Source organism: Saimiri boliviensis, chromosome 21, assembly GCF_048565385.1.
Source record: "Saimiri boliviensis isolate mSaiBol1 chromosome 21, mSaiBol1.pri, whole genome shotgun sequence".
In the NCBI taxonomy this organism is placed as follows: Eukaryota; Metazoa; Chordata; class Mammalia; order Primates; family Cebidae; genus Saimiri; species Saimiri boliviensis.
The window spans coordinates 31415310-31438807 of NC_133469.1; the positions used below are offsets into that span (position 1 = coordinate 31415310).

The window sequence follows — 23498 nt, forward strand, 5'->3', positions numbered from 1 at the left end:
AACCTTGGAGCCTCCAGCTGTAAAATGGGGATCAACACCACCACCTCCCTTGCAGACTTGCTCTGCAAATTCAGTACCATTTGAAAGCACTCAGTGCCTTGCCTGGCACATGAATAAGCACTTTCCTTACTTTCCCTCTTGGAGTCTTAGTACTGCTCCATGACCAAGCAAGGGGGGGCCATGCTTTAAAGCCCCCCCTTTTAAACCTTCTGGCCACAGGGTGAGGAGTCCAAGGGGAAGCCCCCATCTAAACCATTCCCAGCATCCCTAAACTCCCTTAAAATGACCTTGTGGTGGCTTCCAGCACTTACAGACCCTCTTCTAGGACCATCCTCCTGGAGGCACTGTGCACTGGCAGCATGCCTTTCTTCCCAAGGATGTAGACATGGCTTGGCTTCAAAGCCTGGGGTGTTCACCTGCACATGTACAAACCCCCTCAAAGTGCAGGGTGGGCGGAGGGGGTGGTCAGCTTTCTCCACACTGACACGCTCTGGTGAGGAGCTCCAAGGAGTTAGAAAGCTTGCCTGGAACCTATGTTTCAAGTTCTTATGAAGGTACATATGTCAAGATAGAAGAGTACGATATATTTTATTTACTGGTTTGTTAGTCCTTGTCTTTAGTCCTGCAAGTGTTAGAAGCAAGCGTGCTTCTAGCATGCAAAAATGCTTTCATCCAAATTACTTTCCTCTGCATGAAAAGAAAATTGTGTAATCAAAATAATCTTTCGCCTTTTCAATGAGTTTACCACCTGATTCAGCAGTTTTCTAACACCTTCCCTTGCCTCATTGTAAGTGTTGCCAGAGGGTGTTGGTTAGGTGACCTCTACCTCTAGGTCTGCACCAGTCCAACCGAATCAGGAGAGGAGTTTCAGCATGTGCACTGGACAGTCATACCAGAGGCCACGTGCAATTTTAGCTTAGATGAGTGGTTCTCTGCCCTGCCTAATTTAAAGTAACTGCAGAACTTCTTAAAAAATATTGCTGCTGGGGTTTCATCCACATAGATCAAATCATCATCTCTAAGGGTAGGTCCTGGGCATGAGTTTGTTTTTTCTTTAATTTCCCCAGTTGCTTCCTCAGTGAGACAAGGTTGAGAAGCACAACTGCCCCTGTGAGGAACTCGGCCTTCAGAGAGAGCCTGCCGGCCACCTCTCATCCTCCATAGAGAGGCTGTAGGGTGTCCAGACTTTGCAGGCACTGTTGTTGCTCGTTAAGCCTGATGCTGCCACCTAATTAACAGTTGTTTATATTAATTAGTTGCCATATGCATTGAAGGGGGGGTGGTCCTTTTTGAAGTTTCTAGTTGCTGACTATATAAGATTTGGCCTGAAGTGGGACTTCTGGGAAACCCAGCCAAGATAACGGCTTCCAGATTTTTCAGAAGCTTATCTTCCAGGCATAGGCAGGTAATGAAACAACTCAACTGCAGCTTTTCCATCACACCTTTCACTCCACAGTATCGATGGAACAGGAGGGTGTGGACAGGCTTTCCTGGGTTTTTGGTGCTCCTTGTCAGGTGTTAAAGAGGATCTTTGTGTTTCTTGGAACTGGCCTAAACGTCCCTGTTTAAGATTAAGATCTAGGGAAATACATTTCCGTTTGACACCCACTAGTTTCTGATTGTGAAAAGGGTACCAACCTGCGCAGTGGCGCCGCGATACGGCCGCGGACTCCAGCCTCTTCAGTCGGGTTCCTTTAATTAGGAGAAATTAAGTGGGGCTGCTACATATTTTGAGAATAAGTAACACTGTTTAAACTTAGGCAGCCTTAACCACTAACTTAACCGCTGAATTCTCGCTGCTACATGTCTCCTAAATAGATCAGCATAATCTTAACTAGGACTTAAAATGCATCATCTTCGTTCCGGAACTCCAAACCAGCAGCCGACGGGAGCCTTTGGAGGCTTAATGACTTTAATTACGGCGAGAAATATCTTCTCCCGGTGGGGAGGGGCGCGGCTAGTGGCGAGGAGGGCACTTTCCCGGGTCGGAGAAGGCCGAATGGCAGCCCGCCTTGAAAGTCCTGGCCCGCTGGGTTGGGGGTTCGAGGGTGGGGGAAGCAGTGCTGCTGCAGGAGAGGGGGGACCCTGCGGGGCGGTGCAGGAGGGGGGAGGAGGAGGGCTCCTGGCTCGGGGAGGAGCCGCGGGAGGGGGGATGTTGGCGGGAGGGGGGATGTTGGCCGCAGGGCCTCGAGTTCTAAGCTGTGTTTGTGGCTTCAGCGCTTTGATCTCCTGCCAGGGAAACCTGGAAGGTCAGGCCGGGCTGCAGCCAAGCCCCGGAGCGAGGAGCCGGTGGGTGGAGCGGGCAGCACTGCGCCACCCACTCTCACCTCCCAGGCCCACCCCGCCCCCCGCCCCGGCCTGAGCCCGCAGGGCAGCCCTGGCCTTCCGCCTCCCCCTCCCCCTTTACCTCTTGTGTGTTGGTCTCCTGTAGGACTTAGATTAAGGGGTTCCTAGTCGTGAAAATAAGCTAGCCAAATGCCCTGCAAGTTAGACTTAGTAAAATCATGTAGGTTGTATATAGTTTAAAAGAAACCAGATTATTTTTTTTAAAGCAGTGTGCGTCCCTTTCCTCCACCCCTTCCCACCCCCACCCTAGTACAAATGACCCAAGAGTCGCAGGTGATTCCCTCTGGTGGTTCCTGAGTATTAGGGTCTAGTTTGCCTCCCCACTTCTACCACCACCACCACCCCTTCCTGGCACCGGGATTTTCTCACTGGTTACCCATGTGCTCTGGTGTGTGACCTCATTTCCTATGGAATGAAAAGTTTCTGTCGGAAAACAGGGCCCTTGGTGAGACAGACCTTGGGAGCCCCCTTGCCCAGCGAGAATGTCCTGTGTCATGCAGTGACTCATGCTTCAGAGAACAGCAGCTGACCAGAATGTTCAAGAGCCTGGTGCCTGGGTGGTCACTACCAAGTGAAGAACTCGAGGAGGAGGAAAGGAAAAAGTGAGGAGTGAGGATTTAAAATCCACTTAGCGGCCTCCAGAGGGAGGGGTATAACAGGATTCAAAGAGCCTGGGCTCTCTGGATGGGGTAGGACCTGCCAAGAGGGACCTGTGGGCGTCAGGCATGGCCAGTCCCTTGTACCAGCTGGGTGCTCTCCATTGTGTTAACCGCCCTTTTCCCCTCTCTGACCACAGGAGCAGGCCCGGCAGTGGCGGCAACAGAAACAAAGCTGGTTCCTGCCGCCTTGCATTTCAGCAGTGACATGTTCCAGGCTCCGGCCTTAGACGGCTGTGTCTCTCAAGCCTATGCTTGGGTCTCTTGTTACCCCAAATTAGGGCACCATTAAGTTGGAGATTTTGAAGCTGTGGTAGGATTTGCCACCAGTTCACCCAGAGAGCCAAGCTCCAGAGCTTCACACCAGGTGGGGAAGGTGGCCAAACCTGCACTTTCCTGGGGTTGGGCCCCTGTGTGGTGTGGCTGTATCTCTCCAAAGGTTGCGGGTTGGACTCCATCAGTCTTTTAGGCTGGAGGAAAGTCCAGGCCCCCAGTGATAGTGGGACGAGGCTGTAAAAATTCACATCTCTATGCAGCCTGTTCCTGTGGACATGGCCAAGGATAGTCATCTGGCCAGCTTTCTTTTTGGTAAAGGTGCTAAGGGAGGCCCCCATTCCTGCTGAATGGAAGGAACAAACACTGCAAGTGGTTGGGCTTATTTTCTGAGAGCTTTGATATCCATTGATGACTACACAAGGGGGCCTGGGACCTGGTACAGATCCTCAACAAGGCCAAGCCACTTTTAGTGCCGGGGCCGAGGTTGGCCAGAGGAGAAGCAATGTTTGCATTCGAACTGACAACCAGTAAAAAGGCTGTCAGAAAACGCTGCAACAGAAGGTGGTACCAGTAATAAGAAACCGAATCCTGAGAATCTAAAGTGTGAAGAATGTTGTGTTCCAAGAAGACTTGTTAGAAAGCAGGCCTTTCTCAAGAGTCAAAGGGAGGAGACAGGTGGCCTACAGTGAGCTGGAATCAGTGCTTTCAGTAGCAGGGCCCAGAGTGTTTGATGCTAACCCCTAGGGCAAAAGCTGATCTTTTAGGTTAATCAACAAACATTTCTTGGCCATTTACCCTGTGCCAGGCCTTTTGCTGGGTTCTGGGAATTCAGCAGGAAAGAAGTCTGACACACTGGCTGCCCTTTAGTGAAGGAGGCATTTAAAGTAAACAATGACAGTGTGACATCATAAGTGCCACAGTGGCAGAGCACAGCATAAGGCCACTGGACACCAATGCCTGAGAGAATAACACCTGAGCAGAAAGAGAGAAGCAATAAAGATGAGCCTGGTGTGTGTGGGGTGGGGAGGGTAATGTACTGCTCATGGTTGGTCTCCGGTTGCCCCAAATTAGGCCACCACTGAGTTTGGGAATTTGAAGAGAACTAAAAGCAGCTCAGTCTAGGCTGGGGGTGGTGGCTCATGCCTGTAATCCCAGTACTTTGGGAGGCCGAGGTGGGTGGATCACCTGAGGTCAGGAGTTCAAGACCAGCCTGGCCAACATGGCAAAACCCCATCTCTACTAAAAATACAAAAAATTAGGCCGGCTGCTGTGGACATGCCTATAATCTTAGCACTTTGGGAGGCCAAGGTAGGTGGATCACCTGAGGTCATGAGTTCAAGACCAGCCTGACCACCATGGAGAAACCTCGTCTCTACTGAAAATACAAAGTTAGCCGGGCGTGGTGGCACACACCTATAATCCCAGCTACTCGGGAGGCTGAGGCAGAAGAATTACTTGAACCCAGGAGGCAGAGGTTTCGATGAGCTGACATCGTGCCATTGCAATCCAGCTTGGGCAACAAGAGCAAAACTCCATCTCAAAATAAATAAATAAATAAACACACACAAAGAATTAACTGGGCATGGAGGTGCACACATTTAATCCCAGCTACTTGGGAGGCGTAGGCAGGAGAATTGCTTGAATCCAGGAGGTGGAGACTGCAGTGAGCTAAGATTGCACCGCTGCACTCCAGCCTGGGCGACAAAGCAGAGACTCTATCTCAAAAAAAAAAAAAAAACAATAAAAAACTAAAACCTCAGTCTAGTTTGACCTAGGAGTTCAAATGTTGCCCCTAATTGCAGCACAGTCATTGGAGAAGGGTGGCGCAGGTCAGATCCATGACTGAGATCAGTCCCTCTGCTACTGCATAGAGACCGTGCTGTGGAGGGCATGGGGGTCGTGCAATATGGGCTGGGTTCAGGAGCTCCCAGAGGAGAATGTTGTTGGGACTCATGTGAGAAATCTGGTGTCCTGGACAGGGTGGCAACAGTGGGGATGAACAAAAACGATAGATGGATTTGGAAGCCAGAATCAGCAAAATGTGGTAAGCTATTGGGCGTAGGTGAAAAGGCAAAGGGCTGCAGTTTTGACTTGGACCTATGGGTGGAAGAATGGAGGAGACAGGGTACCTCCTTGAGGAGGGAACCCAGGTTGTAGGGAAGTAAGGATTGTATGAAGAGCAGGCCCATGGCAAGACGCCTTGCACCCACATCTACCTGAGCAAGAAATGACTCACAGATGCCCGGGGCAATGTGCTCTGCTCTGGGAATAGCTGCAGAAGTAACCTGGGGACCCAAACTGAAGCAGAATACTGATGCCAAGTCCTGAGAACCAAGCCCTGGAACTCTGGTGCCATTTCAGATTCTCCATGAGCTTCGTTTCTGCCCCCTTCCATCACACTACTTATGTGTAACTCTGTCACAGAAGAGCCCCAAGTGAACACTCACTTGGATAAGAAGGGAAGAGACCTCAGTGTCCTCATGCTGCTGCTTGCTAAGCAAGATCTCTTCACCCAGGACAGCAGCAAGTGTGTTATGACAGACAATTCCAGAAGATCCTGGCTTGTGTCTTCCTTGGGATGCCTGGCACTCAGCTGGCTCTCTTTAGTAGTTGTCAAGTGGAACTGTATACTTGAATGTTTCCATACCGATAACCATCTCATTTAAATTGTGAGTGCATATGCCATTTAGTAATTGGCTTCCAAATCAAAATGTAGGTCTTCTATCACATCTTTCAGCCTTCCACCTGTGAGTTAATGTGAGAGGGGGTGGGCTAAGGGTTTGATACTCCTCTCACCTTGGCATACCACGTGTCATGGAACACGGAGTCCTAAAGCCTGCTCAATGGAAGGGAGAGTGTTAACAGGAGTTGCTGCAAATAGGATTTATGTCCAAAAAAATCCTGAGATGCTGGGTAAAATAGGAGCCTCTAGCATATTAATGATGTAAATGTCAGGGACAGCTCTGGAATATGCATTTCTCAAAGGACGCTGACCAGGAAAATCATTCCCTTAGATGTACTTTGAGAAAGGCTACTGCAGAGATATGAGCCAAATGAACCCATGTTCTTAATTTCTTACCCATTTGCCCGTGGCACTAAATGCACATGCTCTTCCTTATGGCTCTCCTGGCCTCTTCAGGGAGGGCTCTACCAGCACCAGGAGCAGGGTGTGTGCTTGGCGAGGACAGGGTCTGTGACCATGCTTGCTGCTTGCTGCTTGCTGCTGTATGAGGTCCCAGGGTCTAAAACACATAGCAACCAGTTAGTAACCTGTGGAACAACTAAATTAATAAATGGTTAATGCAAATAGAATTTGACTGTGCTAATTTGTGTATGAACCATCCCCAGGGGATGGGGAAGTTTATGATAAATAAAAAAGTAGAATGCAAAATTGTGTAGGCAAATGCAAAAATGTATAGGTAAAATGCAAAAATGTAGAGGCAAAAAAGTCTGCTTGGGGCTCCCAGAAGTCTGCAACTTTCTGTAAGAGGTTGAAGACACGTCTTCATGTTAGTGTGAACAGTCCAACTTACTTGGTTATCCTGTGGTCAGGAATGTGGGACAAATGAGATTTTTAGTCAACGTTGGGGTTATTTCCTATTAAATTGTATTCTGTCAAAGTTTTCCTACAATAAAGGGTAAGCATTAGGGATACCACATCCAAGAGCTTGACAAAGGAACAGGTAAACAGGTGAAAAATGGAATCTGTACCCCAGAGACTCCAGGGAATAGGTGTGGGGGTGGGTCTGAGTCCCAAACCAAGTCTGGGCATAATAACTACGCACAGTGGGGAGAATACCAGGTCCATTCCTGAGTGGAATTCCTGGTAAGTGGTCGGCTCTAGGCTTTGCGTTTTCCCACCCACAAAGTGGTAATGGGACAGTTCTCATCATTATTGGTATGTTTGCATTGGGACCTTCTAGACTTAATCTTACTAATAGAAGCACATCTTAAGAAAACCACATCACATTCACAGTTGGGGAGCACTTTCTTTTTATCAGTAGTAACCCAAGTATGGTGCCAGGCAGACTTGCTTTCGTTTATAATAAATGTTTATTGAATAACCATAGGAATGGTAAGTGCCAACCACAGTAGAGCCCTGTCTGCTAGAGGTTGAATCTTATACTTTGCAAGTGTATTTTAAGGGCTCAAGCAAACTCTTTTGCTGCTTGTCTCAGTGGCTATAGACATCGTCTAGTTTTGGTCCTGCAGCTCTGGGAAGGTAAATAAAGGACCGTGGCAACCTTTATTCAGCACTCTACACTGGGTTTCTGGTCATCTGCTGGCTGGTGCCAACTTGCCCTGTCCTGAGCAAGGATGGAAGTAGCAAAGGTGATGAAGGATGTGAAGATACCCTTGTGGGTGAGGATAAGGGGAAGGGCACACAGAGGTCAGCAAGACAAGGCCTTTTGCTGCTTCTGGGAGGCCTTGCCAAAACTTCCCACCTGTGTTCTGCTGTCATGCCCTTCTCTTAATCTTGCACTTCAGGCTGTGCAGTTTAGGGATAACGGCCCTCTCCAGCTACAGGCCAATTTACCAGTGACGTTCATGCAACCATATTTACCAGGCTGCATCTTTACCATCGTTTCTTTGAAAGGGCCCCATCTTCAGAGTTTTGGACTTTTAAGTATGTGACTTAAAGATCCTAAAGATAGGATTTCTGGTGGTCACAAGACTGTGAACTCATAACTAGAGTCTAGGTTTCTTTTGAAATAATCTGGTCCATGCTTGAGTAAGTAAAATGATGAATGATCTGAGAGAGTGATCGGTTCAAGAAATATGCCTCATCAATTTTTAAACTGAATACAGGGCAAGGGGCAAAGTATGACCAAATAATGTTCTGTTTCTGGTTTGTTTGTTTGTTTTTTTAAGGGAGAAGGGGTGTGTGTTTCTTTTCTTTTTTTTGAGACGGAGTCTCGCTCTGTAGCCAGGCTGGAGTGCAGTGGCGCGATCTCGGATCACTGCAACCTCTGCCTCCCAGGTTCAAGCAATTCTCCTGCCTCAGCCTCTTGAGTAGCTGAAACTACAAGTGTGTGCCACCACACCCAGCTAATTTTTGTATTTTTAATAGAGATGGGGTTTCACCATGTTGGCCAGGATGGTCTCAATCTCCTGACCTGGTGATCCACCCGCCTCGGCCTCCCAAAGTGCTGGGATTACAGGCATGAGCCACCACGCCCAGCCTGTTTCTGGTTTTGTCTTGTTTTGTTTTGCTTTGTTTTTAAAGTCAGGGTCTTGCTCTGTCACCCAGGCTAGAGTGCAATGGCACTGTCATGGCTCACTGCAGCTTCACCCTCCTGGGCTCAAGCAGTCCACCTCAGCCTCCCAAGTAGCTGGAACTACAGGTACATGCCACCATGCCTGGCTAGTTTTTAACTTTTTTGTGGAGACAGTCTTGCTATATTGCCCAGGCTAGTCTTGAACTCTTGGCTTTAAGCAATCCTCCTGCCTCAGCCTCTGAAAGTGCTGAGATTATAGGCATGAGCCACTGCACCTGGTTTGTATTTTTTTAAATCTCCTTTCAGAACAGCATAGTAAAGGTATCCTTTTCTAAATATGGGTTATTCATGGCCTATTGTAAATCCTAAGCTGGCTTCTGACAGGCAAGTTCCCAATAGGATCTTAGCTTGGCTCCCCTCCTCTCCAGTCCTAGTATGTGCAGGAAATACAAACTTATTTAAATAGTAGTTTACATAAAATATAATTTTAAAAGTAAATCACCTGTGCGAGTGAAGCATTTTCTTAAACAAGGTATGTGTCCTTAGATCCGATGCATTAGCTTGGTTGTATTGGAAGTCAAGCAGTAAATGGAATTTAAGCAACTTAGACATATATATATGTACATACATACATACACACACACACACATTTGAGACAGGTTCAAACTCCTGGGCTCAGGTGATCCTCCCGCCTCAGCCTCCCGAGTAGCTGGTATTACAGGCACATGCAGCTGCAACCAGCTGCCTTATTATTGGCCTGCCCTCTTCACTGTAAAAACCAGAAAACATCATGATGTCCTAGATTTTGTGAAAAATGTCATTTTTGTCTCTTGACTGGGTCATGCTTCATGATCCTTGAGACCTCCACGTTCTGGTGGAGCAGGGAAGCCTGAACTTTAAAAGGCCACGTGGCTAAGTGGCTTCCCTGAGGCCTGCCTCTCCTGGGAAGGCATTCCCTACCCCAGGTCCTGCAGCCTTTCATCCCACGACCATTATACTCTCCAGGTGCACCCGCATCAAAGCACAGGTACCGTGCTCCTGATCTGGACTTATCTGAATTGCACGTTCCCTGAGGGTGCTGTTTGATGTGCTTGATTGTGGAATGAAAGCCAAATAAAGGAATGAGAGGGCCTGTTTATTTCCTCATTTTTAGTGCTTTTCCTCAGGGCCCTTCTATGTCTGGAGAAGGAATTTATGAAAAAGCCTGGGATACCACCTAAGCGGAAAACACCAGCGTCTATTTACAATTACATTAACTCTGGCATCCGTGAGCCATTGGCCTTAGGCAGAGGAGTCTGTGTCCCTAAAGAGCTGTATGGATAGCCAGCGCGCGGTGGCTCATGCTTAAAATCTCAGCACTTTGAGAGGCTGGGATGGGAGGATCACTTGAGCCCAGGAGCTTAAGACCAACCTGGGCAACATAGACCATATCTCTCTCTAAAAAAATTGCCTGGCATGGTAGCACGCACCTGCAATCCCAGCTACTCAGGAGCCTAAGGCAGGAGGATCATTTGAGCCCGGGAATTTGAGGCTGCAGTGAGCTATGACCACGCTACTCCCACCTGGGTGGCAAAGTGAAAGCCCATCTCTGATAGAAAGATAGCTCTATGGTGGAGGAAGGCGATGCCACCCTGACCTCACACTTTCTCAGGTGTGTCATCAGCATCCTCTCTTCCTGGAGGAGGGTGACAGGGCCATTGCAGTTCTGAGTTGCTCTGACAGCCCACTGCTTCTCAGTTGAGTGGCCAAGACTGGGAATTTGGAAGGGACCCTAGTCATAACATAAGTGGCCTTCCCGACCCTCCCCCCTCCAACTTTTTTTTCCAAACTGGAGTGCTATGGTGTGATCTTGGCTCACTGCAACCTCCACTTCCCAGGCTCAAGAGATTTTCCTGCCTCAGCCTCCTGAGTAGCTGGGACTACGTGCCACCACATCTGGCTGATTTTCTGTATTTTTAGTAGAGACAGGGTTTCTCCATGTTGTCCAGGCTGGTCTGAAACTTCTGACCTCAGGTGATCCACCCGCCTCAGCCTCCTAAAGTGCTGTGCTGGGATTATAGGCATAAGCCACTGTACCCGGGCATCCTCCCACCCACCCCTGTTTTTTTTTGTTGTTGTTGTTGTTGTTTTTGTTTTGTTTTGTTTTGTTTTGTTTTGTTTTGTTTTTTTTTTTTTGAGACGGAGTTTCGCTCTTGTTACCTAGGCTGGAGTGCAATGGCGCGATCTTGGCTCTCCGCAACCTCCGCCTCCTGGGTTCAGGCAATTCTCCTGCCTCAGCCTCCTGAGTAGCTGGGATTACAGGCACGTGCCACCATGCCCAGCTAATTTTTTGTGTTTTTAGTAGAGACGGGGTTTCACCATGTTGACCAGGATGGTCTCGATCTCTTGACCTCGTGATCCACCCGCCTCGGCCTCCCAAAGTGCTGGGATTACAGGCTTGAGCCACCGCGCCCGGCCCACCCCCGCTTTAAAAAAAAAAAAAAAAAAAAAAAAGATGGGGAAACTAAGGCTGAAAGGGATTCAGTGACTTGTCCACTGTTAGCAGCATGCCAGTGGCAGGGGCAGGAATAGCTCCCAGGATTCACACCTGACTCCTAGTCTAGCAATTTGGTGATGAAACGGTGTGGTGGACAAATCGGCAGAGACTTTAAATGCATTGAATCTCCCTTCAAAAAAGAAGAGTCCCCTGCAAGACAAGGACAGATTGTCCAGGGTGCCAGAACTTCTTAAACTGCCAAGGAACTTGCAGTATACTGAAGATTTTACTGAAGTTGCTTTTGGTACTGTTTGGAAGCAAGTGGTTTGTTGTAAAAGCTATGGGGTGAGACTGCCCTCTAGTGGGCCAGTGGAGCCATTTGTCTAGCTGTGTTCTCACCCTACGTCAATGTAGAGTGATTATTCCTATTGAAAGGAATTTCAATTTTATTTCTCAAGCACTCTGGCCGATAGTAACTCTATTGATCTCTAAGCACTAGCCATCATTTGCACATCTTATAGAAGGCTGGTTTTGCTCTCTATACATACACACATTAGAAGTGTCTTACTTCCCTAACAAGATTCAGGCTCCTGAAAGCCAGGGTGGGTATGTATGTATGTATGTATGTATTTTGTGGAGACAGGATCTCACTCTGTCACCCAGGCTAGAATGAAGTGGCACAATCACAACTCAGCCTCTACCTCTTGGGCTCAATCAAACCTCTTGCCTCAGCCTCCTGAGTAGCTGAGACTACAGGCGTGCCCTGCCACACCCAGCTAATTTTTTAGAGATTGGGTCTCCCTATGTTGCCTAGACTGGTCTCGAACTCCAGCCAGGCTATATCTTAAGTCTTGTTTTTCCACAGCTTCTACCTTGCCGTCTCCTTAGCTGGTCATGGAATTAGAAGGTTCTTTGGGATGGAAAGGAATCCTCCCCCACCCTCCCCCCAAAAGAATCCCATCACTTCTCATTTGTTCCTAAAACATTCTAATTTCATCTCTCTGATCAGTAGTTCCCCGAGTGGCTGAATCATCTGAATCCCCCAGAAAGCATACAGAACTCAGTTTCCTGGGCCTGACTCCAGACCTGCTCAATCAGTCTCTGTGGTTTGAGCCAGGAAATCTGCTTTACAAACTTCCCAAGTGGCTTTTGATGTGTATCCAGGTCTGGCAGCCAACTGCTTCAAAACCCCATTTATAATTATTTTTCACAGCTTCCACCAGAGACAGTGTCTCCAGAGGTCTTCAGCTTGTGTCACTTATTAAAATTAACCATTTTGAGACTCATTCAGAAATATTCAATATATTCTTCTAACTGGGTAACAGGGGAAGGAAGAAGGAAGCACATGAGATGGGCCATAGGCATTTGCTTTGGTTGTCAGTGGCTCTGAAACAGGAAATATTAAACCAATACCTCTCTACTGACTGGGCAGGTTGTCGGTGTGTAGGTTGTTTTCACTATTTGGGCTGGATAGGAATACAAAAGTTTGTTAAGTAATCAATTTCAATGATGTATTTTCTCCTTTTTTTTTTTTTTTTTTTTTTTTTTTTTTTTTTTTTTTTTTTTTTTTTTTTTTTTAGACGGAGTCTTACTCTGTCACCCAGGCTAGAGTGCAATGGCACCGTCTCAGCTCATTGCAACCTCCACCTCCTGGGTTCAAGCAATTCTCCTGCCGCAACCTCCCAAGTAGCTGGGACTACAGGCATGCACCACCACACCCTGCTAATTTTTATATTTTTAATAGAGACAGGGTTTCGCTATGTTGGCCAGGCTGGTCTTGAACTCCTGACCTCATGATCTGCCTGCCTCAGCCTCCCAAAGTGCTGGGATTACAGGTGTGAGCCACTGTACCCAGCCATATTTTCCCCTATTCCAAGTCATCTGACCTCACGAATACCATACAAGGTAGGTGAAATTGTCTTCTTTAGGCCGGGCGTGGTGGCTCAAGCCTGTAATCCCAGCACTTTGGGAGGCCGAGGTGGGTGGATCACGAGGTCAAGAGATCGAGACCATCCTGGTCAACATGGTGGAACCCCGTCTCTACTAAAAATACAAAAAATTAGCTGGGCATGGTGGTGCATGCCTGTAATCCCAGCAACTCAGGAGGCTGAGGCAGGAGAATTGCTTGAATCCAGGATGCGGAGGTTGCGGTGAGCCGAGATCGCGCCATTGCACTCCAGCCTGGGTAACAAGAGCGAAACTCCGTCTCAAAAAAAAAAAAAAAAAATTGTCTTCTTTAAAAAAAAAGTTTTTAAATCGACGTAATAATTTTACATATTCATGGGGTACATAGTGATATTTTGATAAATACAAGGTGTAGTGATCAGATCAGGGGAATTAGCATATCCATTATCCCAAACATTTATCATTTCTTTGTGTTGGAAATGTCCTCCTTTTAGCTATTTGAAACTATATACTATTGTTAACTCTAGTCATCAGTCCCCTTCTTTATAGATGGGAAAATTGAGGGTTAGGAAAGTGAGGTAATGTGCCTGAAGTCACATAAGTTGGTAACTGTCAGATTCTGCATTTGATTACAGGCCTGATAGCCAAGGCCAGCTTTGGAAAGGTAAGAGGACCAGAGGGCCAACCTGCTCTTTTTTACTCTGGCAGGCCAAGCGAGCAGTACAGCGGGGAGCCACTGCAGTCATCTTTGATGTGTCTGAAAACCCAGAAGCTATTGACCAGGTAAACTCCTCAGGCCATGCCAATGCTGCAGCTTCCCTGAGAAAAGCACTTCCTTTAGTGAGCTTGGCTTGTCCCGGTCATGTCACTCTCATCTCAGGGCATTTGCTCTTGTCTTCTGAAGTTAGATGTCCACATTTGGACATAATCTCCAAGGGAGATGTACTGGGAGAGGTTAAGAGCCAGGGATTGGGGCACAGAGGGCATTTTCTAAGACCTTTCTGGGCCTTTTGCTTGCCCAGTTCATCCCAAAACAAGCGTCATTCTCAGCCTTGCTCCTCTGGGAGCTCCAAGGCTGTAATGTTCAAAGAGTTGGAGGATTCCAGACAGGTATTCAGTGTTCCCTCCCTGTAGCCTTTCCTTCTCTCTACTGCTTTCAAAGTAAGCACACCTTTTAACCAGGGCCCTCTCTTCTTCCTTAGCTGAACCAGGGCTCGGAAGACCCACTCAAGAGGCCGGTGGTGTATGTGAAGGGTGCAGATGCCATTAAGCTGATGAACATCGTCAACAAGCAGAAAGTAGCTCGAGCAAGGATCCAGCACCGCCCTCCTCGAGTGAGCCTCCCTGCTGTTTGACCCACGCTTGGGGCCTTCTCTGCTACTTACTGTCCCTTTATTTCCCTTGGGCTCTGGACTTTCATTCCTTTCTCTGTCTAAAATGCTGCATACCCCCAGTTTCCTGGAGGTTTATATCAGCTATTGGACTCAAGGCCAGGGAGAAATTTTACTCATGGTCCTTTAGAGCAAATTTGAAAAATCCTACCAGAAATAGATGTTTTTGTACTAAGATGTCTCTAGCCTCTTCCCTCTTGGCGACCTCTCATCTTTTCTTTTCCATCCCGTCTTCTTCTGCGAGGCAAACTGAAGAGGACTGAAGGGACGGGGCACCCAGCACTTGGCCTTCTGTGTCTTTTTACTTCCATCTGACCTAGACACTCGAAAATGAAGGACTTCCTTCTTCCTGTAGAATAGTTTACCTGATTGAAACTACCCAAGTTAATTAGAGTGTGGAAAAGTTAGCTTTCAACTGGGATTGAGTTTGACGGCTAACAAATAGCATCTGCATCTCTTCAGTATGTGGAGGAGACACTACTGGCCACTAACTCTTAACTGGCCTCTTCTGCTCAAACCTCAAGCTGAAGAATTCCAGGAACCTTGGGCTAGTGCCCTGTATTGGTATTATTTCCTCCTCACCAATACTGGGACATTCCCATGTAGGATGATTCTGTCCCATGCACGACATACCCAGATACATGCAGCATCGATTTTGGAAAGCTCTATTCCCATTGGCCAAATTTATATCCCAGATAAGGTGGCTTTGAGGTTTTGGGAGGTAGTGTGCTATAAGGAAAAAGGTAAGAACTAAAACTAGAGGGAGTTTGCAGAACTGACTTGCTGGCTTCATTTTAAAGGAAAATAAAAAAAAGAGCGCTTTGGTAAATATGACTCATTGTAGTGGAAGCTGATATTTGTGGAAGTAGCATACAATTTTCTGAGTTGTTGTAAACCATTAATTATATGGTTAGTAATCACTGTTCCCTCAAAACATGACACTCACTCTTTTGTCCTATAAATGTGATTATTTGTGTTTATTTGGAAGGGCCTTTCTTACCAGTTACAGCCAACTTTGTCATATTCCACAGGGAGCCAGGCTTTACCAACAGAGTTCCCTTGGCTCTTGGGGGGCCTGGCTGAGATCGCCGCAGGCCTCCCCCGGCCACACTGAAGGCAGTACTCGAGCCTAGGGAGCACAGCATGTACGTGTGAGCAGAACCTCAGGAGTTTCCTGCAAACTGAGGGGAACCTTACCCTCGTCACCCCATCTTGATCCTGACCAAGCCAAGATAGCCCATGTGCCGATTACCAGGCTGGAGAGAGGCTGTGACTCACTGTGTCTGTGTTCCATTCCAGCAACCCACTGAATACTTTGACATGGGGATTTTCCTGGCTTTCTTCGTCGTGGTCTCCTTGGTCTGCCTCATCCTCCTTGTCAAAATCAAGCTAAAGCAGCGACGCAGTCAGGTAGTGCCTCTGTGTGTAGCCTGTGAGCAATAACCACTGTTGCCCCAACGCTGGGGAAAACCAGGACTCTCCTCACCTTACTTTTTGATGGTGCAACATGGAGCCTCACAGCTGTGGACTCTGAGCTCCATAGCCTGTTCCCAGTGGCCTACAAACACCAAAGATGGAAAAAAAATAAGAGCAAACTAGGCCATGCACCATGGCTCATGCCTGTAATCCCAGAACTTTGGGAGGCCAAGGCAAGCAGATCACTTGATCTCAGGAATTTAATGCCAGCCTGGTCAACATGGCAAAATCCCATCTCTACAAAAATTAGCTGGGCATGGTGGCTTGCACCTATAGTCCCAGCTACTTGGGAGGCTGAGGTGGGAGGATCACTTAAGCCTGGGGGGCAGAGGTTGCAGTGAGCTATGATCACACCACTGCACTCCAGCCTGGGTGACAGAATGAGACACTGTCTCAAAAATAAAAAAATAAAAAAGAAAAACGTATAGCCCAGTGCCTTCTCTGTTCTAAAAGGGCTAGTCCTACAAAGGCTGAGCATTGGGAATGTCTCCAGCCAGTGTTTTGAAGGAAGTGTTTCTTTTATTTTTTTTATTTTTTGAGACAGGATCTCACTCTTTTACCCAGGCTGGAGTGCAATGGCGTAATCTCGACTTACTGCAACCTCCACGTCCCAGGTTCAAGTGAGTCTTGTGTCTGAGCCTCCTGAGTAGCTGGGATTACAGGCACGCTGCTAATTTTTGTATTTTTAGTAGAGACAGGGTTTCACCATGTTGGCCTGGCTGGTCTTGAACTCCTGACTTCAGGTGATCCGTCTGCCTTGGCCTCCCAACTGGGATTACAGGTGTGAGCCATCATGCTGAGCCCAAAGGAAATGTTTAAATCAATGTTAATACGTGTTATATACACTCCACAGGTCTAGAAAATATGTATTGTGGCAGTCTGAGTGCTTTCTCAGAAGTCTATTCTGGCACAATAGAGGCATGTTTGCCTATCCCAGTGCATCAGTTGGCGCCCTAGAGCCTTGGCCCTCAGATAGCATCTGTGGTCCAGCAGCAACAGCAGCACCTGGAAGCCTGATAGAAATGCACAGTCTCAGGCCCTGTCCCAGACCCACCCAGTGTACCAGGCTTTCCAGGTGATGCTTGATAAACAATAGCTGCTATAGCACTGCGGCCACCACATCACTTTGTGCCTGTAGGACGGAGAGACTCGGGGGTGGAGGGTGGTGAGAGGATAAGCAGAGATCTGGACTCCCAAATGTATGGCAGAGTCATGTCTCAGGGGAGAGATGGTGGATCCTAGCAGGCCATCTGTAGAGAGGAGAATCACCAAAGTTCTCATGAGTGTTGAGCGACCACTCCCAACATGATGATGGCTTGTTAGCACAGCCTGTTTGCCAGGTGCTAAGCACTTATACATTGTCTATTTACTGTCACCACTTCCTTCATCAGAAAGAGTAGGAACCCTTGGTGTAGAACAGGTTGATAAATCAGGGTCTGGCAGAGTTAGGAGGCAGCAGGTTGGTGGAGCCAGGCACAATGGCTCATGCCTGTAATCCCAGCACTTTGGGAGGCCAAGGCGGATGGATCACGAGGTCAGGAGATCAAGACCATCCTGGTCAACATGGTGAAACCTCATCTCTACTAAAAATACAAAAAATTAGCTGGGCATGGTGGTGTGTGCCTGTAATCCCAGCTACTCAGGAGGCTGAGGCAGGAGAATTGCCTGAACCCAGGAGGCGGAGGTTGCGGTGAGCCGAGATCGTGCCATTGCACTCCAGCCTGGGTAACAAGAGCGAAACTCTGTCTCAAAAATAAATAAATAAATAAAATAAAAAGTAATTGGTGGAGAACCTTGCCTTCAAATCAGAGAGACTCCTGCTAGTCTTGCCACTTGGGAGAAGCCTAGGTTGATGTGGAGGCTCCACAGGTCTGGAGAATGTGTGCTGTGGCAGCCTGAGCTTTGAGCGACTTCTCAGAAGTCTGTTCTGGCATGATAGAGAAGTGAGAAGTGTCTGCCTGACCCAGTGAATTGAGTATCACGTCCCTGGGGTGAGTGCCACTGTCATACATACCGGACCCTCACACAGACCACATTCTACTGTGCAGAATTCCATGAATAGGCTGGCCGTGCAGGCTCTGGAGAAGATGGAAACCAGAAAGTTCAACTCTAAGAGCAAGGGGCGCCGGGAGGGGAGCTGTGGGGCCCTGGACACACTCAGCAGCAGCTCCACGTCTGACTGTGCCATCTGCCTGGAGAAGTACATTGATGGAGAGGTAATGGTAGAGGCAGGCCTGTCCTGGGTGGGGAAAACTTAGGCAGGTCAGCAGAGGTGCCCAAGCCCTAGAAAGGACTGGGCCCCATGTCCTGTCATACATATCAACTTTTAGAGTCACTCTTCAGAAAATTCTGAGACTTGCCTTGATACTTGACTGGGTGTTTTTACTTACAAAGAGACAAAGGATTTGATATCCCTCGCTTTTTTTTCTTGTAGCTTTTTGAGAATTTTAGGTCTAGTACTGTGCCTATAGTCCTAGCTACTTGGGAGGCTGAGGGGAAAGGATCACTTGAGGCTAGGAATTCAAGGCTGCAGTGAGCTGTGATTACGCCACTGCGTGCTGGCATGGACAGCAGAGTGAGACCTTGTCTCTCAAAGAAAATTTCAGACCTTCAGAAAAGACTAGTACCATAGATGATACATGTCACCGGCCTAGAATCACCCATGATTAACATTTTGCTGCATTTGCTCCCTCTCCCTCTCCCTAGACAGATGCATACATACACATATTTGGGGGTCAGGGAGCAGACCACTTGAGAATTTCAGACCTTTGATGCCCCTTTGCTGAAAATGTTCCATTGCTGCATAGACTGTTGGATGGAAATGGAGTTTTTGCAGAATAGAATAATCAATTTTTGCATGGACTCTGAGTTCTTATCCTGGTCTGGGTGGATTCTAGCTTTGTGATCCTGGGCAAGTGACTTCATTTTCTTGTGACATGGGCCCAACACTGACCAGCATTCCAGGTGATCATGAAGGTTCTATGAGAAGATCCAGGTAGACCTTTTGTCATTTTGTCAGGCACAGTGTTAGGTGTGAGCTGGAATATTACTGTGTTGGACGGGTCAGAAAATGGAAAGACAAAGTAACACGAGCAAATTTGGAAGATGCTTAGGCTTAGGGAACTCTGGAGGTGGTTCTGTCCCAGTAACCCCATCTCTAGATAGTCTGCTTTTCTTATAAACCATGTGCTGCCATGACGAGGTTCAGGGTCCAGTAAAGGAAGGGACAGCAGAGCTTTGTCCCTTTGCTGTCCCATCTGGCAGTCATGAGTCCCAGGCATCTTCCTTTTTACTCATGCCCATTTGGGGTACCCAGGGTCAGCCAGCACCTCAGAGAGGGAGCGTATCTTGGGGTATACGCAGCCCTCTCTCCATACCCCCAGGGCTCCCATCCTCACTAGCACAAGGCCTTGGTCTTCCCTGTGTGGAGGCATGAGGGTGTGCATGCCCTCCTCCAACTACAGAGAAGACGCCTGCCTCTGCATATTCCCACTCTTAACACTGATGACTGTGGCTGGGGCTGGCTGCTGGCAGTTTCCTTCTCCCTAGAACACATGGGTGGGCCCTGCCTCTAGGGAATTGAGCTGACCCCTAGCTGGAGGTGGGGAGGAGAGTTGGGAAGGGCACTGGCATGGTGTGCAGAGCCCTGCAGGAGGACACACCTGTGAGGCTGAAGGCAGACCTGTGTCTCCTCTCTTCCTGCCCAGGAGCTGCGGGTTATCCCCTGTACTCACCGGTTTCATAGGAAGTGCGTGGACCCCTGGCTGCTGCAGCACCACACCTGCCCCCACTGTCGGCACAACATCATAGGTAACTGTCACCTGCCTCAGCCACTGCTGAAGAGTCAAGTGAGAGGACACAGTCCCTACGAAGTGCCTAGCTAGAGTGTGACATCCACTGCAGACTTGGAAGTGAGCAGAGCCACCACAGCTCTGCCCTCTGGACTTGGAGGCCTCGCAGCCTTGAGTTTTGGAGGTTGGCTGCACAACCCTTAGGAGACCCTGGCATTAAGAATTGCCCTGAGTTCAAGTTTGGGCTTCATGTTAAGCAGCTTCCTGACCTTGGGCAAGACATCTGGCCTCTCCCTTAGGCCCCTAATCTCTTTAGTGGCAATGACAGTAATGGTGTTTGCCCATGCCTCGTACCACGAGGGTGTTCCTAGGACCACAGAGACGATGAGTGTGCAGTGGCCGGCTTGTGCTGTTGCTCCTGCTACACTGTGTCATTAAATGGGGATGGAGGAACACTGGCATCTTGGAATCCGATTCTTCTCTGCGGACTCCTGTGGTGCCCTGTCAGGCAGAGCAGTGGGGAGGTGAGAATCGGGCCCTTACAGGAAATGGGCCATTTCACACAGAGAGGCAGGTCAACCCCGGCTGCTGCAGCTGAGTTTGGGGGCAGGGTTGTGAGAATGGGCACCTTGGCAGGTGACCAACCCTGCTGCAACCTTTGCCCATTTTCAGAATCCCTCTAGCCGTTGACACCAGTATGCTCAGCCCTGCCTACTCTGTTTCCTCCACCTGTCCCTAGAACAAAAGGGAAACCCAGGCGCGGTGTGTGTGGAGACCAGCAACCTCTCACGTGGTCGGCAGCCGAGGGTGACCCTGCCGGTGCATTACCCCGGCCGCGTGCACAGGACCAACGCCATCCCAGCCTACCCTACGAGGACAAGCATGGACTCCCACGGGAACCCCGTTACCTTGCTGACCGTCGACCGGCACGGGGAGCAGAGCCTCTTTTCCCCGCAGACCCCCGCCTACGTCCGCAGCTACCCACCCCTCCACCTGGACCACAGCCTAGCCGCTCACCGCTGCGGCCTGGAGCACCGGGCCTACTCCCCAGCCCACCCCTTCCGCAGGCCTAAGTTGAGCGGCCGCAGCTTCTCCAAGGCAGCTTGCTTCTCCCAGTACGAGACCATGTACCAGCACTACTACTTCCAGGGCCTCAGCTACCCGGAGCAAGAGGGGCAGCCCCCGCCTAGCCTTGCACCCCGGGGCCCGGCACGTGCCTTTCCTCCGAGTGGCAGCGGCAGCCTGCTGTTCCCGACCGTAGTGCACGTGGCCCCGCCCTCCCACCTGGAGAGCGGTAGCACGTCCAGCTTCAGCTGCTATCACGGCCACCGCTCGGTGTGCAGTGGCTACCTGGCCGACTGCCCGGGCAGCGACAGCAGCAGCAGCAGCAGCTCCGGTCAGTGCCACTGTTCCTCCAGTGACTCTGTGGTAGACTGCACTGAGGTCAGCAACCAGGGCGTGTACGGGAGCTGCTCCACCTTCCGCAGCTCCCTCAGCAGCGACTATGATCCCTTCATCTACCGCAGCCGGAGCCCCTGTCGCGCCAGTGAGGCAGGGGGCTCAGGCCGGGGACCTGCACTGTGCTTTGAGGGCTCCCTGCCACCCGAGGAGCTCCCGACAGTGCACAGTCATGGTGCTGGGCGGGGCGAGCCTTGGCCAGGCCCTGCCTCTCCCTCGGGGGATCAGGTGTCCACCTGCAGCCTGGAGATGAACTACAGCAGCAACTCCTCGCTGGAGCACAGGGGGCCCAATAGCTCTACCTCAGAAGTGGGGCTCGAGGCTTCTCCTGGGGCCGCCCCGGACATCAGGAGGACCTGGAAGGGGGGCCACGAGGGGCCATCGTGTGCCTGCTGCTGCGAACCCCAGCCCTCCCCACCCGGGCCTAACGCCGGAGCAGCTGGCAGCAGCACCTTGTTCCTGGGGCCCCACCTCTTAGAGGGCTCTGGCCCCACGGGTGGGGAGCCCCAGCCAGGAAGCTCCCAGGGCCTGTACGGCCTTCATCCCGACCATTTGCCCAGGACAGATGGGGTGAAATATGAGGGCCTGCCCTGCTGCTTCTATGAAGAGAAGCAGGTGGCCCGTCGCGGCGGAGGGGGCAGCGGCTGCTACACTGAGGACTACTCGGTGAGTGTGCAGTACACGCTCACCGAGGAGCCCCCACCCGGCTGCCACGCGGGGGCCCGGGACCTGAGCCAGCGCATCCCCATCATTCCGGAGGATGTGGACTGTGACCTGGGCCTGCCCTCGGACTGCCAAGGGACCCACAGCCTCGGCTCCTGGGGTGGGACACGGGGCCCAGACGCCCCACGGCCCCATAGGGGCCTGGGAGCAACTCGGGAAGAGGAGCGGGCTCTGTGCTGCCAGGCTAGGGCCCTGCTGCGGCCTGGCTGCCCTCCAGAGGAGGCGGGTGCTGCCAGGGCCAGCCTCCCCAGTGCCCTCCAGGACACTCAGGAGCCCAGCACCACGGCTACTGAGGCTGCAGGTGAGAGAGCAGGAAATGGCAGTAGGCCAGAGCAGGAGTTTCCATCATGGTCGTCTCTCTTAGGCATTTTCTGAATGACTTCCTTTGTGCCTTTGGCTTTAAACACCATCTGAGGCTGAAGACTTCCAAGGGTTACTTCTCAGCCTGGCCCTCCCTCGGAGTTCAGACCCATTGAGCCGTCTGCTTGCATGATCTCGGGATGTCTCCCCCAAGATGCTTCCAGCTGGTCACGTCCACAGCAGTGTTCTCATTCCTTCCTCTGCCCTGCTCCCCACCCATATGCTCACACCAAAAACCTAGCACCAGTCGGGCATAGTGGCTTGCGCCTGTAATCCTAACATTTTGGGAGGCTGAGGCAGTGGACCACTTGAGGCCAGGGGTTGAAGACCAGCCCGGCCAACATGGCAAAACTCCTTCTCTACAAAAAAATACAAAAATTAGCCAGATGCGGCAGGCGGCTGTAGTCCCAGCCTGGGCAGTGAAATCACCTGAGGCAGCAGAATCACTTGAACCTGGGAGGTGGAGGTTGCGGTGAGCCGAGATTGCACCACTGCGCTCCAGCTTGGGCAAAAGAATGAGACTCCATCTTAAAAAAAAACTAGGCCCTGTCTCTGTGCCCATCCTGCCCCTTGCACTCCAGCTTCCTGGGCTTCTCAACCTGTCTGGGAAGGACCCCAGTTGCTTGTTTTTGCCTCAATCCATGAAAATGAATTCCCAGAAAATTAAACTTCGCAAAAGACATGCAAGATACAAGTCCAAATTTTTTATTGTTAGATTCAGCAGACATCAGATTGCTACAAGATTTTGAAACATGCTGCCTCAGTAATAAACTATGTAGTCTAGCACCTCTGAGTAGCACTGCAACAAGATCTGCCTGCAAAGTACATCCCAAATGTATCAACTCTGCACCCCCATTGCTGTCCCCTCAGTCCAGCCCCATTTTCTTCTCTTCAGGACAGAGGCAGTGTAGCCTCTGACTGGTCTGCCGTCACTGGTCTTGCCTTCTATTCCACTTGGAGCCAGAGTGGCCTTTGGTAAAACATAAGTTGATGTCTTGTGCTAGAAAACCCTTCAGTGACTTGCCATTACCTTTAAAATCTTGAAAATGTTAACTCCTGGCCTAGTGCTTTGGAAGGCCAAGGCAGGAGGATCACTTGAGGCCAGAAGTTGGAGACCAGCTTGGGGAATGTAGAACGAACCTATCTTAAACAAACAAACAAACAAAAAACAACAACAACAAAAAAAAAAGGCATTGTGACACGTGCCTTTGGTCCCAGCTACTTAGGAGGCTGAGTCCAAGAGATTGAGGCCGTAGTTATGATCTCACCACTGCACTCCAACCTAGGCAACACAGCAAGACCCTGTCTTAAAAATAATAATAAATGGCCGGGCGCGGTGGCTCAAGCCTGTAATCCCAGCACTTTGGGAGGCCGAGGCGGGTGGATCACGAGGTCAAGAGATTGAGACCATCCTGGTCAAC

The 23498-nt window shown here is 49.7% G+C and overlaps 1 protein-coding gene across 3 annotated transcripts in view; it reads left to right on the plus strand.

Annotated features, from left to right (window-relative positions):
* Positions 1-23498, plus strand: part of ZNRF3 (zinc and ring finger 3) — a 247674-nt gene that overhangs the window by 217257 nt on the left and 6919 nt on the right. For 2 of the 3 annotated variants that reach the window (XM_074391306.1, XM_039462490.2), the window contains 6 exons: positions 13587-13661; positions 14081-14212; positions 15569-15679; positions 17794-17961; positions 19453-19555; positions 20276-22018. In XM_074391306.1, coding sequence (XP_074247407.1) covers positions 13587-13661; positions 14081-14212; positions 15569-15679; positions 17794-17961; positions 19453-19555; positions 20276-22018 — 2332 coding nt within the window. The remainder of the gene's footprint in view (positions 1-13586; positions 13662-14080; positions 14213-15568; positions 15680-17793; positions 17962-19452; positions 19556-20275; positions 22019-23498) is intronic. The other variant, XM_074391307.1, reaches the window with a different exon arrangement.